The sequence below is a fragment of the Antennarius striatus genome, chromosome 12, assembly GCF_040054535.1.
Source record: "Antennarius striatus isolate MH-2024 chromosome 12, ASM4005453v1, whole genome shotgun sequence".
NCBI classification, from domain to species: Eukaryota; Metazoa; Chordata; class Actinopteri; order Lophiiformes; family Antennariidae; genus Antennarius; species Antennarius striatus.
The window spans coordinates 9,424,325-9,440,499 of NC_090787.1; the positions used below are offsets into that span (position 1 = coordinate 9,424,325).

A 16,175-nucleotide genomic window follows, 5' to 3' on the forward strand; every position below is an offset into this window, starting at 1 on the left:
ATAGGTGTACCTTAAAATTGTCACAATAAAGGGTATCCACAGAGTGCGGCAGTGGCTCAGTGGTAGAGCTGGCGGTCCAATGCTCCAAGATCGGCGGTTCGATTCCTGCTCCCGCCCATCCAGGAGCATGAGCTGGCGTCAGCTCAGCTCTCGAGCACCGCCAAGGCACTCTTGAGCAAGGCGTCGTCCCCTTTACAAGCCTGCCGCTCTACATCCCCCTCACCTACAGGCCCCTGGTGTGTGTGTGTGTGTGTGTGTGTGTGTGTGTGTGTGTGTGTGTGTGTGTGCGTTACGGGCCTGTTCACACTATATACAGTATATAGATGCATGCATACTAACCTGTGTTTAGAGTGGACTCTTAATTTCCCTTAGGGGATTATAACAGTAAATAATTTTTTTTTTTAAATGATGTTTTACCACAGTACAACAACATAGTTGTTGCAAGATTTGAGGGAACATACATTTGCATGCTGACTACCAGAATGCCCCCATGTACTGAATGTTCATTTCTCTACCATATCACATCTTATATGTTCTTATATGCTTCCAAGAATTTGGCTGTACAGTACATCCAAACACCTTGAACACCACAAGACATCTAATCACAGCCACTCAGGACTTCGCACATCCTGCTTCTCTACCTGCAAGATGTTCAGAGACCAACCACCATTTCAGTGGAGGTAACAGTTTGCATTACCAAAAAATCTGCATAAACTGTCATGAACTGCCTCAGAGAAGGTTGCCTGCATATTCATCATCCATATTGAGTCCAAACCTGACTGTTGCACTCATCTTCCTTGACATGTTTGAGGAAAGTTCACCACAAAAGTGTCAGAATCTCTGTCAGATGGCTGAGAGGGTTGACCCTTTGTCCAAACAGATTGATGGGGCTAATGTTGTGATCAAAGTGGCCATGGTAGAGATATGGTTACGTAATGATCAGCATAAACCCTAATAACACTCGTACATTTTGTTGATAGCAATGAATGTACCATGATGAGTTCCTTAAGCCAAATGTCTTTCCTTTCGTCCACATCTGTCACCGCATGCTTCTTCTTCTCCTTTCAGCTTTTCCCTTCAGGGGTCACCACAGTGAATCAGTTGCCTCCATCTCACCTTGTCTTCTGCATCCTCGTCTCTCACACCAACTACACTGCCCGGCCAAAAAAAAAGTCACACACTCTAATATTCCGTGGGACTGCCTGTGGCTTTGATTGCGGTGCGCATTTGCCGCGGCATTGTTTCGACAACCTCGTACAACGTCACAGCATTTAAATCTGTCCAGAATTGCATTCATTTTTGACCGAGTTCTTGTATTGATGATAGGAGTCAAACCACTCTGCAAGGTCTTCTCCAGCACATCCCATAGACTTTGAATGGGGTTAAGCTCAGGACTGTGGGGACCAATTGATGTGTCAAAATGATTCCTCACGCTCCCTGGACCACTCTTTCACAATTAGAGTCCGATAAATTTTGACATTGTTGTCCTGGAATATGAACGTGCCATCCAGGAGAAAAAAAATCCATGTATGGGATTGCCTGGTCATTCAGTACATTCAGATACTCAGCTGACTTAATTTTTTTGCTGAATAATATTGCTGAGCCTAGACTTGACCAACCGAAGCAACCCCTGATCATAATGATGCAATTTGCTTTTTGAAACCCAAACAGTGACTTTTTTTTTGGCCGGGCAGTGTACCTTCATGTCCTCTTTCACTACATCCATAAACCTCCTCTTTGGTCTTCTTCTAGGCCTCCTGCCTGGCAGTTCAAAACTCAGCATCCTTCTACCAATATATTCACTATCTCTCCTCTGGACATGTCCAAACCAACTCAGTCTGGCCTCTCTGACTTTATTTCCAAAACCTCTAACATGTGCTGTATCTCTGATGTACTCATTCCTGATCTCCATCACCTCATGCTGCTTCGTGATGATCAATTATTCCATGGTGTAAGCATCTGTGCAGAATTGCACATCAGCGAGTTCCAGTTCTTGCTCATATCCAGCAACTTCCTATAGCTGCTGACACGGAGTGAGCAAACATTCAGGAGGTCACAATGAACCATCTGATGAATACCATGAGGGAAGCACATCACAGAAGACACTATTTATTCTGAGTGTTTCATTGTGTTGTGTAAAATTTGTACATTTTAGAATGCCATTTTATTATAACCCGACAAATCAAAGGCATTGAATTTCTGCTTTTGTTGAGTGTATTTACTGACTTGTTGACTAAAGTCAGAAGTAAACTTTGAAGTACTATCTTAGTGACTGATGGTTGTTTTGTTGAAAGATGTTTTGCCCCAGGAAGAAGACAAGAGAGCTGTGAATCTTTGTGAGAGATTGTGATTTTTATCTGTGCATTATATTTAGACTTCATTTATCTCTGTCTGCCTCTCTCTGCCCATCCAGAAAAATAAGGAGCACACACATTTGAAACCAAAATGCTCCAGCTTCTTTCCTTTATCTGTAACTGTCTTGTATTTAATGTCAAGTTCTCTGTCTTACTGCCATCCAGTGGTGACATGAGCATCCGTGCAGAATGACATATTCCTTGTTTTTAATACAATAAAGATGACAAGTAAATTTTACTTGACTTGTGTTATATTACAGATATTCCTAAGGGAGTGCTGATAATAATAACTACGGTAAGGATTTACGGTAAAATCTTGAGCATCACAACATGTTGACATGCACCCTTCCCTCCCTGTAGCATCTCTCAGGAAATACCCAACTCTACCTGTAGATGGCGCCAGTGTAAAAGAAACTTAATTTTCTTCTGTTCAGCTCAACCTAATATTGCAAGTGCAAATCTTATCCCAGACAGTCATTAATAACTTCAGAAAAGTCCTCTCTCTGCTTCATCTTCATGCCTGTCTTAACAAGTTTGACCTCATGTGAACTTTTGACCCGCCTGTAATTTAGTGTTCGCGATCCAATGCACAACACCTTCACAATGGCACATGCAAATGATTATGTATAAAGGCCAAACAGAGCGACGACAGGTGTGAGTTTGTGTGTGTGTGTGTGTGTGTGTGTGTGTGTGTGTGTGTGTGTGTGTGTGTGTGTGTGTGTGTGTGTGTTGCACAGAAAATATAATCCTACAAAGGGAAAGTGTTATTTAAAGGAATACACATAACTTATTAACTGAAAATAACTTTCAATGAAGACACACACACACACACACGCACATGTTGTTTTTTTACAAACTTTGAAAGCTTCCATATTTCAGATGAATATAATTAATAAATTCAGAGCCCTGATATCTAAGTCACACCTTAAAGATCCAGACTAAAGAATACATTGGCTTAAGTCACTTCATTAAATCAAAAAAGGTGACATTCTTGCCCTGCAGCTCTCACAATGATGATAATTAAACATGATGCATCATCTTCTAACTCAGCTGGTGTTTGTTAAGGGTTTGAGCAATTCTGTCACAACCCACAGCAGAATTAACAACTACTCCACTCAGTGGACAGCTAGCATCCGTCAGCAAATTCTAGAGTGAGATGAGACTCAATGGCAGTCAAAGTTTCCCCTATTATGGGAAACAGTTACACACTGACTGGCTTCCTCAGTGACTTCTGATGAGACTCATTCGCTGGGGAAATGGTCACGTAATCATGTGTGTGTAATGCGCTAACGCTGCTTATTGCTCACTGAGTTGGTCTCATGGAGGGCCGGAGTTTGAGACGACTCTAAATCTGCTGAACATGTTAGCTGAAAAACAATGTGAAGGGAAATAGCTTTGTGTACTACATGGTCATTCAGAGAAATACATCTGTTGTTGCAGACGTTAAATGTGTCCACACAAACAAGTCTCCCACAAAGCCAAATAATTCCTGTTGCTTCCTCTTACCAATGAGAGCATCTATATGATAGATTACACTGAGGAATGGGGCCTTTTTATGATACATTACCAGCTGGTGTACTGCACTGATATAAGAAATGTCCAATTTTCTTTCCCGTGGAGGCATTTGAGTGGTTGTTTTCAGATATCCTGTCTTAAAACTACTGATGAAGGATGCTGACACTAATCTCAATCCTGAGTATAAAAGTCATTTAAATGTATGACGATTTTGATGATTTTAACCTTATCCTTAAGTCACTACTGTATAGTTTTGTTTACTTTAATTAAATAGATTGTGACTTCTTCTCCTTTTTTCCTATCTCCTTTCGGCTTTTCCCTTCAGGGGTCGCCACAGCGAATCAGTTGAAAAACTCAGCATCCTTCTACCAATATATTCACTATCTCTCCTCTGGACATGTTCGAACCATCTCAGTCTGGCCTCTCTGACTTTATCTCCAAAACCTCTTACATGTGCTGTCCCTCTGATGTACTCATTCCTGATCCTATCCACCCTGGTAACTCCCACAGATAACCTCAACATCTTCATCTCTGCTACCCCCAGCTGTCTCCTGTTTTTGTGCATTAAATGTAAACCATCTCCACTGATCTACATTTGGAATTTCTGATGTGAATCACGAACCTTTCAGCTTCTAAATCTAATCATGAGATTTCAAGGTAGTTTGTCATACAAATATTCTCATTTAGCCTCTGTTACGCAACATTTCCTACTGTGGATGGTGATTATCAATCCAACTTAGATTGTGTTTGTTATGAAAACAAATATGGTGCAAATAGTGGGCATGTGTCACTTTTTATGGTTTGGATTCAAGCTAAAGGCGAGTTCCAAACAGGTTTTGTAGAATACGTGTTAGTAAATTATTCAAAAACTGCTTATTATCTAGCTTAATGACTCCCCTATTAGCCAACATTTATTGTAGCTCATCAAGAACATGCATATGACAATCACATATAATCAACCAGACAGTGTGCTACCTATGATTGGGGGGAAAAAAAGAAAAAAAAAGAAAAAAAGTGAAGAGAAAATGAAATGGAACTTGTCACCAAGTAATTTGTTTATTATTGTGTATCCAAGTAAAGATGACAATACTCCAGGGTGTTGTGAGCTCCCTCAGTTTTATGAACATTTAAGTATTATCTATTCAACAAGCCATTTTGTTTTGACAATAACAAATGATTTGACGTTTTTGCAGCCCTGGCATTTAAAAACTGTTTTTTTTTCTTCTTAAAGTACTCTTATTTTGCCTTTACAGTTTTTGATAGAGGCACTCTGAGATTTGAAAGAAGACTTGTTGTACTATCTGCCTCCAGACAATCTTTTGTTAAGATGCTCTCAGCAGAACTTTTGCTTTTGTCCTGAATATAGTCTTTCAGGTGGTTCTGATGAGACATATCTTTTGCAATACACACTCTTAATTGTTCAATAGATGGATAGAAGACACTACCTGCAGAAGCAGACAGATGTCTGTTACAGCTTTAAATGATAAGAACATAGCCATTTTCTCATTTTCCTGAATCATCTCTAATTGTTTTTAACATTCATCAGTTAATGACAATTTCATTCTGTTGTACTTCTATCTGCATGACATACCCACTGACACTTAGCTGCCTTCTTTTATCCTCACCAAACAGAAAAGAAGAATAAAATCGTAGTGATTTTGGTCTATGGATGATTGAATAAAATGGTACAGTGGCAATGACTAATGGCAAAAATCATCAGTACATGAAACATATTTAAATTCTAAAAGTCCTTCATCTCTGCAACATGTGGCTGGAACAGTTCATCATACTGAAGGTTTATCTAAGTGTGGGGGAGAAGTGCTGCTGCAGGAAGAGATTGCTTTTACTTGCACAGCACCAACAGAGCAAAACAATGTGCCGGATGATAAAAAATTGCTTCATAACTCTCACATTGTGTGTCTGGCATCATTATGAGGCACAATAGCCTCTGGAGGGCTCTGACTTTTATTGGCGTTGCCTTTTGCAGCAGCAAAGTCTCATCCATTAAACAAATCAAGGGTTATGTATTAGATTAGCTGTACAGCATGCACTGTGGGAACACATGAAACCTTGTCTCATTCCCTCTCATAATCCCCTGGAATAAATTAGCTAATTGACAGCATTAGGGTGATACTGTCATAAGGTGTGTTTTAAAGCATAATGTATAATTAAAATACAATATGTGGCTTGCTATTAAACATGATAAACGGTAATCATTTAGGGCATATTTAGAGCAAAGCCTCTGTTTGCAGCAAGCTGCCAGATCTCATTCTTCCATATTTTCTAATAAATTTGTAGCACCAGTCATATTAAAAGCTCATTTCTGCAGAGATATATTTAATAAAGCTTCAGTGTGATGGGAAGCCAATGTCACACAGAGAGTCAGGAAACTCATTGGTGACAGCTTGGATCGCCCACCCCCCTGCGGTGTCACTCCACTGATCCCATGACCTGTGAGGTGAGAATGGACTGCCCCCCACTGGTAAAGGGTCAATACTGCAGCTGAGGTTTAAAAATGCCCCTCACAGTTCAGTGCACTATTCATGATGCAGCGGAGCTGAAAACAACAGAGCCTTTTGACTTTTTTCAAAGTGAAAACTGTCTGCATCACATTTTCTTAAAGTGTGGGGGAAGTTCATCTTCCTGTTCCATGAACAGAAAAAAAGGACCACAGATAGCAGGGCGTGTGTGTGTGTGTGTGTGTGTGTGTGTGTGTGTGTGTGTGTGTGTGTGTGTGTGTGTGTGTGTGTGTGTGTGTGTGTGTGTGTGTGTGTGTGTGTGTGTGTGTGTGTGTGTCTGTGTCTGTGTCTGCATGTGCGCGAGCGTATGTTTGTGAGTGGGCGGATAAAATGGGGAGCCGTATGATTTTTTTTAAAAGCAGAATAATTTCTGGGGAAAATCTTCTGTTCATACTTATGAAAATTTGATATAACATGCAGACAGTTGATTATATTTATTACAGCATTCATGTATCACATTTAGTTCCACTGGAGTCCACTGGAATGATTAACTATATATTTTTAGGGCTTTTCATCATTTTATTTGGTTAAATAAATTTTTAGCTATCACACTTGATTTATCTGTCTAAAAAGACATTTAATAAAAACACAAATTGAATATGTTTTATTGTTATTGTTACTGTATGATATCATTATTATGGCCACAATCCCTTAAGGTCTAAAAGGGAAAAGACAGCCAGAGTACATGATTTTCATCCAGGTGTATGGACATATTGTAGCTCCAGGAGGCATTCCACCCTCTCCAGAAGTGCAAAAGCCCCGGGTAGCAAAAGGTTCAGAAAGTAATAACCTTTTGTCATATTGTTTCCTATGCTCCTATTATCTTAGTTATTTTTTTGCCACTGCAAAGTCGCGCCTTTCAAACTATTACAAATAGCTCAGTGAGCGCAATAATATCACTATCTAAACGTTCCGTTTGACTTTTATTTGTGTCATTTACACTGAGCCACCCCTGGGGAAATGATTACCCTGGATATGGAGAGATTTTTCCTTCAACAGAAATGCGCTCTTGTAGCTGAGGAGAAAATGGAAATCTTCACTTAAGATGCATAACAAATAAATAAAAAAATAAAGAATAAAACGGTTTTGGGTTACAGTTTTGTAGCCTGAGGTTTCTGTGAACCACTTGAAGAGAATAAAACAATATTATATATGAGGAGGGAAAACATGTTACGAAATCAATATGAATATGAAAATTTAATTCAGTACAAACCTGGTGATAATCCACATAACTCTTTTATTGTTCTAGACATTACCATATCAAAGCACAGTGCTGACAGTTCAGTATAATACGAACAACACATCCGAAATGAGTCTATATATTATCAAACGCACGGAACTGCCATCTTTAAGTGACATTCAAGTGCATCTCACTCCTTGCACCTATAAATTCTCCTCGCAAACATTTCTCAGGACTGTGTTCAGCGTGACAGGTGCATCGGAGCAGACGCGCAGATTTACGGGCTTTTTCCAACTTGTGTCAACCAATGAGGCTGCGAATGAAGCTGTGGGTGACGGGCTTTAGGGTGATGGTCGGGCGCTTGTGCCAATCACAGAGTCTGTAGGAGGAGTTCAAGAGTTCGGAGGTGTGTCTGAAGAATACGAGTCTACAGCTGCATACTGTATCTAAGTCTGGGAGTAATGGCTTGAGTGCTGCTTTATACTGTTTAGACAAGGTTTACTGAGCGCGCTTTGGAAATTAATATCCGGCCATTTCTGCTTTCACAAAAGAGGGATACGTTAGACCTGCAGGTGCCAAGGAGAGAGACAGAGGGTTGTTGGACAAACTAAACTAAAACTGTAAAAAAAAAATTAAAAAAAAGTCCAGAGCGACGAAAAGTACCCCAGAAGAGGCTTCAAACGCAAACTAATCACTGTTTCCGGCTGTTTCAAGGCAGATTACGCTGGTGGACATGTGAATGCAAAGGAGATATTTGCCAAGCACAACAATGAAACCAACGACTTTCCTGTGTTGCCTCGGCTTTCTTCTGACTTGCCTGTTGTTCGAGTCTGGATTCTCGCAACCAGGTGAGTGCACACCATCGGTCTGATCGCCGGTGCGCAGTTTGGTGTCTCCGTGGAGCTCATCTGCGCGCACTGTGCGTAATGACCCAACTGTCAAATTCAGTTCACTCAGCTGTCGTTACTGCAGCTGCTGTTTTTACGCTCGTAACGAATGCATTTTGACTTGCCACATATATTTCGCACACCGTGCTGTCATTTTCACCATCATGCCAGATTCATGTAGAGCCGACCGATTCAGAGCTCAAAATTCACCTGAAAGGAGCTTGACGTTGCGTATTTGTTGTGACAAACTGGATGAATCCAAGTGAGTGACTTGCTCTGTCTTTTCTGTGGACAAAGCGGCACTGTTGGATTCGGAAGAATCGAGGAGCATTTCATTTGGATCACACGTGTCTTCGACACACTGGACAAACACATGAGTGACAGCATCGCTTTACAACAAACCAGTGTACTCCTGTCTTCCGTTCTTCGGAGAGACGAGCTGTCGGACGGGAGACTGTTTCTGAAGTTCCTCCTTGAGCCTGGCACTCGTCTTTTCAGACTACTTTAATCGTCGAAGCCTGACTAATAATATTTTACCTAATGGGGCGTTTAAATTGTTTGAAATATCAGTTTGTAGTGCAGCGTGTTGTATTTATTATCACCACAGTTTGGTGGAAGATATGGGTTTGATCAAACCCTTGCAGGGTCTCCGTTTAGTAAACTCATCTGTAACTGTCTCACCTGTACAAATGGCAATAACAATGGTGAACATTCATCCATATGCATTCTGTAATTGTGATAAAAGCAAAGCGGATTACCGTGAAATTGCATTATTCCTCATTTGGCAGTGAGTCCCCTCAGGGACCCACAGTTTGAATATCGGCTTTGCAGCGCACAGTAATTTCACACCAACAGCGGCAGTACCGTTTGAGCAGTGCAGCGGCGCTCTTTAGACACAAGAATACTGTACATAAGTGTGTGTGTGTGTGTGTGTGTGTGTGTGTGCGTGTGTGTATGCGTGTGTGTGCGCGAGCGCGTAAGCGATAGATCGATTTGTAAATAAATATTCACCGAACAAAGAAAACAAATACGTGCAATCATTCTCATGGCCCCCATACTAATGTCGACAAATGATGTATTCCGATAACAATACAACTAAATGATACCAATTATATTTTTTTTATTTTTCTTGAATGTGGAACCAAATCCATACAAAATGTTATTTTTCCTCATGGTTGTCATTTTAATAACTGGAGAGATGTGAGAAAGTGCGTCCTTCGGTGTACCTGCTTAAAAAACTTAAAAGACATAAAATATTTTCAGACTTTTTTTTTTTTCTACAGTATATCCCCTCGGATGTGATCTTATGAGAGGGATAATCGCGCAGTTCGACGTACAGGCCACGACTGTAACCTACGGTTAATAGGATTCACCTCCAATGGAACGAACGCAGTGTGTCTGACCTTAAGGGTTGGATGCGGTTCAGGAGGAGGTGACATGTGTCCTCTTGTTATTCTGCAGACAATATGTTCTCCAAATTGTCTTTGTTTCTCTAAAACACTGAAGAAAGTGAGTGGGCATCTGTTATAACATTGGAGAAGAATGAGTTCATGTCTTGTGACCTTAGGTATTTCTTTCTTCTTCTTTTTTTTTTTTCATTTGAATTTTTTAAAACACAATTCAGAAAAAAAAGGTCCTTGTCAGTTTTTCCGCTTATTTTATAAAATAATCTTTTTTTCAGTTAAATCTTTTGTTTCGCGCATCATAACCAGCTGCATAACCAGCTGAAAATGAGATTTAAAACATCTGTGTTCTAAGCTTATACAGTATATAATCTGTAAATTATATACTATTTTTAATAAATTCATATTAAGCGTAATCAAGAAGATGAAGAGAGGAGAACAGGCAAAGTGATGAAATAACGTGCGTGAGTGCGTGAGCCTGAGAGAACTATCTGGGGGGGATTCTCTCATAGTGTCCGTCTTGTACGTCTTGTGCGTTTGAATTCATCACACACGTTTAGCACACAATATTACAAACAAGCATGCACGCTCATGCGCAATACTTTTTTTTTTTTACCCCACGATTCATACAAACTTACATTTCTGTTTATAAGTAATTGAAACACAATAGTATTATGGAAGTGCATTACACTTTTAAATGTACACATTCTTTTTTTTTTCTGTTTGAAAAAAAAAAAAATTCAGGACCTCCAACAGCCAAATGTTTTTACTCACTCTTGAAGAGCGTATATATTCTATAACTTTTCCAGTCACCACAGAGAAGCATTTCAGCCTAAAATGCATGACAGCTATAGGGCACATGTCAGAAAATGGGAAGGTGACAGAGTCTTTGCACTACTGTGCTCTTGACTACAACTTCGAGCTGGAGCAGATGTCGATTGTGAACCATATGACCGCATTTTCAGTCTCTATATGTGTTTATGAATATTCAAATTTTGTGAAGGAGTATGTCAAGTAGTCTTTTCAAACCCCTCTCTTTTTTTCTCCCTGTATATGGAGTGGAGCCTTTTAAAAAAAAAAATTATAAGAATATGTTTTAACTACCTTTTTTAATGACAGTTTAAGAGCATGTGACATTTTCCATTCTCTAACTTTGAATAAAATTTAACTTTTAATAATTTTGCTCCACCATCTGAAAAGACATGAAAGTTGAATGGTCAGACCGTCTCCTTCATCTTTGTTTTCATGGTTACACCCTCCTGTTTACCCAGAGTTAAGTTGATAGTGCCACCGCTGCGTGCAGCTGATATGTGAGTTCATAGTCTATCAAAAATTCACAATTGATCCAGCGACACTCATTTAAAAGAAAAAGACATAATCACAAATGCTTTTTACACCCTCACTGGGCCAAGTGCAAACTCATGTAAAATTCGTAGTCATGCTTTTATCCCCGTCCAGTCTGAAGCATAGGGGAAGAATGGCATTAGATTATGTGGCCTACACATCTCCACTTCAATACAAAGCCTCCTTAGTTTTCCTGCTGATGTCTGATATTGAAACATAGATACTCCACTGCCACCAGGCTTTTCATTAAGAGAACAGCTGTCTTTGAATTAGGTGGCTGATCTGCTTCCATTTCTTCAAGCAATCAATACCCTGTACTGATATAGCAGTGAAATTCTGTGTACTTTTCAAATATATTCTGTCTTGCTTTATTTTACTTTCTTTTACTTTAATTCAAATGCCACACTAAATATTTCATTTCTATTGTCCATATATTGCCTTATGCAACTGACAAAAAGAGAACATAGCCAAAAGCCGTTTTCTGCAGATAAACATTTCTAACTTTTTTTTATTTTTTATTACAGTATTATGCTTTACTTTCTTTGAGATTTCGTCCTGCAGTCAGATTAAAAAATAGATATTCTGTTTGTGTAATTTAGACTGGTTTGGTGTGAGAGGAGAGGAAAACCATTGAATTCCCTTTAAATCTCCCACTAGTTGACAAACAAACTACTTTTGAACCGTTAGCATCAATAATAAATGTATAGCACATACTATGCAGCCCCTGATGAAAAATCACTCTAATCTTCCAGCAGGGAATAAAAGTGTGTGTGCAGTGGCCAACCAATGCAAGTGTGAGCATATGACATTATTGCCCCTAATGGTGTATTTTTTAAATGTGCTGTGATTCAACTGTGATTCAGTTTTATTCCTCTAGTCACTTCTTCACCTCTTATATATATCTATATATATATCTATATATATATCTATATATATATCTATATCTATATATATATATATATATATATATATATATATATATATATAAGAGGTGAAGAAGTGACTAGAGAAAAAATAAAGCTAATGAGCCATACAATTAAGTTATGGGAAAGAGTAGCTGAAGCTAGGGGAATCTGGACCAACTCATGTGATGCACAGGCTAAAAGCACTGTGAATTGGTGGTGGTGCACTGGCTGCAGATCAATGATGGAACACACGGGATTAACGTTGTCACATACCAGCTTTATTAATAATTCAACAACAAAAAAATATTTAAATGTGCAACCAAAAGAAACAACAATCATGTGCAAACCAACCGATAAACAATTTCACAATATGTGTAAATAAATTAATTATAAAAATAAATACACTGTTACATTACTGAAACATAACTGAGAACCAAAATGTCAAATTCATGTTAAACAAGAACCAATGCTGTCATAGACTACAACATCCTGTGACACGCCTGAATTCCAAATTTTACCCTGACCTACTTGCATAGGTCAAAGATCAAAGCTAGTGCTCTGACCTACTTTCATAGATCAAAGCAGTAGCTTTGATATACGGTCTTACACTGGCCTTTTCCCCTCCTCTTTCTATCTTATCCAGTTCCTGAGTGTACAAAAGTTCAAATTTGATCTTGACCTAGTTTTTTCAAGGTCAAGGTCGTCAACTCATTTTCATCCCCTTTGCTGCCCAAGTAATGTGCTTCTTGTTTCATCTTTCATCTGCAATGGTTGCAAATATATTTGGTGGATTAACAGACGAATGGACAGACTAACGGAACAACACACAAACATTAACAATTACAGTACATCACCGCTTTGAAGTGGGATGTGAGCATTTTTGACCATGAGCATTTGTGAGCAGCAGTATGGTTTCATGCCAAAAAAGAGTACTACAGATTCAGTATTTGCTTTGAGGATGTTGATAGAGAAGTACAGAGAAGGCCAAACAGAGCTGTATTTTGTTTTTGTAGATCTGGAAAACGCTTATGACAGGGTGCCCAGAGAGGAACTGTGGTATTGTATGGGGAAGTCTGGAGTGGCAGAGAAGTATGTTAGAGTGGTGCAGGACATGTATGAGGACTGTAAGACAGGGGTGAGGTGTGCTGTAGGTGTGTAGCCCTGAGCCCCTTCTTGTTTGCTATGGTGATGGATGAGGTTAGACAGGAATTTCCATGGACTATGATGTTTGCAGATGACATTGTGATCTGTAGTGAGAGCAGGGAACAGGTGGAGGAGAAGCTAGAGAGGTGGAGGTTTGTCCTGGAAAGGAGAGGAATGAAGGTTAGCCGCAGTAAGACAGAGTACATGTGTGTGAATGAGAGGGACTCAAGTGGAAGAGTGAGGTTACAGGGAGAAGATCAAGAAGGTGGAGGATTTTAAGTACTTAAGGTCAACAGTCCAGAGCAGTGGAGAGTGTGGAAAAGAGGTGAAGAAGCGTGTACAGGCAGGATGGAACGGGTGGAGAAAAGTGTCAGGTGTGATGTGTGATAGAAGAGTTTCAGCTAAAATGAAAGGAAAGGTGTACAAAACTGTGGTGAGACAAGCGATGTTGTTTGGTGTAGAGACAGTGTCACTGAGGAAAGACAGGAGACAGAGCTGGAGGTAGCAGAGGTGAAGATACTGAAGTTCTCTTTGGAAGTGACCAGGATGGATAGGATCAGGAATGAGTACATTAGAGGGACAGCACATGTTAGAGGTTTTGGAGATAAAGTCAGAGGGGCCTGACTGAGATGGTTTGGACATGTCCAGAGGAGAGATAGTGAATATATTGGTAGAAGGATGCTGAGTTTTGAACTGCCAGGCAGGAGGCCTAGAGGAAGACCAAAGAGGAGGTTTATGGATGTAGTGAAAGAGGACATGAAGGTAGTTGGTGTGAGAGAAGAGGTTGCAGAAGACAGGGTTAGATGGAGGCAACTAAATTTGGTTCACTCTCATAGGATTACTATGATTTGACCTGAATATTACAGTCAACACAAACATATCACATCCTTCCATACAATCGTTTTTTTTTTCTGTCCTTTCAAAACAATAACGCCGTGGCTCTGCAAACCGATGATTAGTTTGTATTTTACAGGGATAGTATATAGACATTTATATCACTTGTCATAGCACGATCAGATGATGATGATTAATATGAGTCATCACAGTGTGAAGGGTCTCATGGTGTCTGACCACTGACCACTGCCAAGGTTGTGGACCTCTTCAGGCAGCCAATAAAACCATAATGTACAGACAGCAAAATTATTTTGGTGGCATTTCGAACTTTGTGTGTCCATCTCAGTGGCACATTCAGAGAGTTTCCATCCTCATGTGTGGGGACTATACATGACCTTTTTCACTGACCCTAAGGGTTTTTTGATGTCTAACCTTGCCAGATTGCAGGTAAAGCATTTTTACAAGTCAGAATTGTATATTGAAATGTAAAGCATCAATGTGTCAAATGTTTTTACATCATAATGTAGAAATGTGCTGTACTGACATTTATTATGGTGCGAGAGAAGAGTAATTTCTTCTGGAAGACACAGCCGCAGACGTTTTCCAGTTTTGATTTGTTGATGGGCTCATAACCAGTCAGACTGTCTGCAGCTAGCAGAAATGATTGGATCATATCCTTTGTGACCTTTACAAGCTCTACGTCCTCATTTATCACCTACAGTCACCCAGTGCCACGCATGTGCATGTGTTTTGCCATGCATCATTTTTTCCATCTCATTTTTTCAGCTGTCATAATTAGATTGGTGCATCAGCCATGTTTTATACATTCTTAATTTTGTTAGCTGTGTGTCAGAAGTATTTAAAATGTTAATCTATGTATCCCAGCTCATTTTTGCACATCAGACAATGTTTGTTGAAAATTCTAACATTTCTCTTATTTTTCTGTTTTTTCCCATCTTTTTGCTCTTTGTAAATTGAATGCATTTTCAATTTTTGTGTGCCTCAGACAGAATGAAAGGGAACTATCTGGGAGAGAGCCACAAAAATAGAAATACTGATGGCCTCTGTGCAACACAGACCCATAGAATTGAATACACAACAGCCAAACTCCTTCATTAGCAAGGTAGTGCAACAAACACTCAGCAATATCAGCATGAGCAAGGTCCTGCTTGATATCTTTGACAATACACTGCAGCTAATTTAGACAGATTGGAGACTAAGTTTCAGCAGCGGGGAAATAAATCTGTTGTCATTTAATTAGGTTGGCAAATGTGCATTTAGGGCCACCATAGAAAAGCTTGCAGCATGAAAAACAATACAATTCTTGAGGCTTCTTCTACCAATCAGTCTTTTCAAGTGGGTTTTGACACAAACTATATCACAGGTCAAGTCATACTGTGTTATGAATGCAACTGTTAGTCAAAATAGACATTTTGGACTTATTTTGTCTGCACCACCACCACTGCATTTAAACATCAGGTTTCATAGTGTACAAAATTTTTGTTCTAACTTAAATTATAAAAATACCAAACACTCGTTTATACTTATAAAACAACAACATAGAAATAAATTACTTTGGTTGGTGGTTAAAAATTTAATGTGCAAAAAATGTATTATTTTTTGCTGTCTACTGGGACCGTGATATTCTGCTTTTCATCATATTTATATGTGTGTTTTATGAACTAGAAAAGTCTTACATATTCACAGATTATTATGGAAACTCACAGAAATAACGCAAAAAAATATTTAATTTTAAGCACACATAGTTTCCCTTTGTTATTTCCATATTTTTTTTATAAGTGGCCAAAAAAATGTGGAGTGGTGATTCTCCACCTCATATGTCAGGGTTCCCCCACCCACATACAGTGTGCCCTCGTTCCTCGCGGGTTAATGCGTTTCAGGAGCCACACGCAAATAATTCCACGATAGAGTAACAAACTATTTATCTTATTATCTATGGTAATTTAAATGTTTATGACCCTCCCCATACTGATATTTCCCACAGTCTTATCGACTGTTTAAAGTACTTTTGTGCCTTACTCAAGTCCGAGACTGCGTGTATAGTATCATGTGAGTGCCTACCAAAAATCC

The 16,175-nt window shown here is 39.3% G+C and overlaps 1 protein-coding gene across 1 annotated transcript in view; it reads left to right on the forward strand.

Annotated features, from left to right (window-relative positions):
• Positions 1 to 8,149: 8,149 nt before the first annotated feature.
• LOC137604705 (receptor tyrosine-protein kinase erbB-4-like) overlaps positions 8,150 to 16,175 on the forward strand; it is a 271,599-nt gene continuing 263,573 nt past the window's right edge. Inside the window, exon 1 of the mRNA XM_068328679.1 lies at positions 8,150 to 8,416. Coding sequence (XP_068184780.1) covers positions 8,308 to 8,416 — 109 coding nt within the window. The 5' untranslated portion in view covers positions 8,150 to 8,307. The remainder of the gene's footprint in view (positions 8,417 to 16,175) is intronic.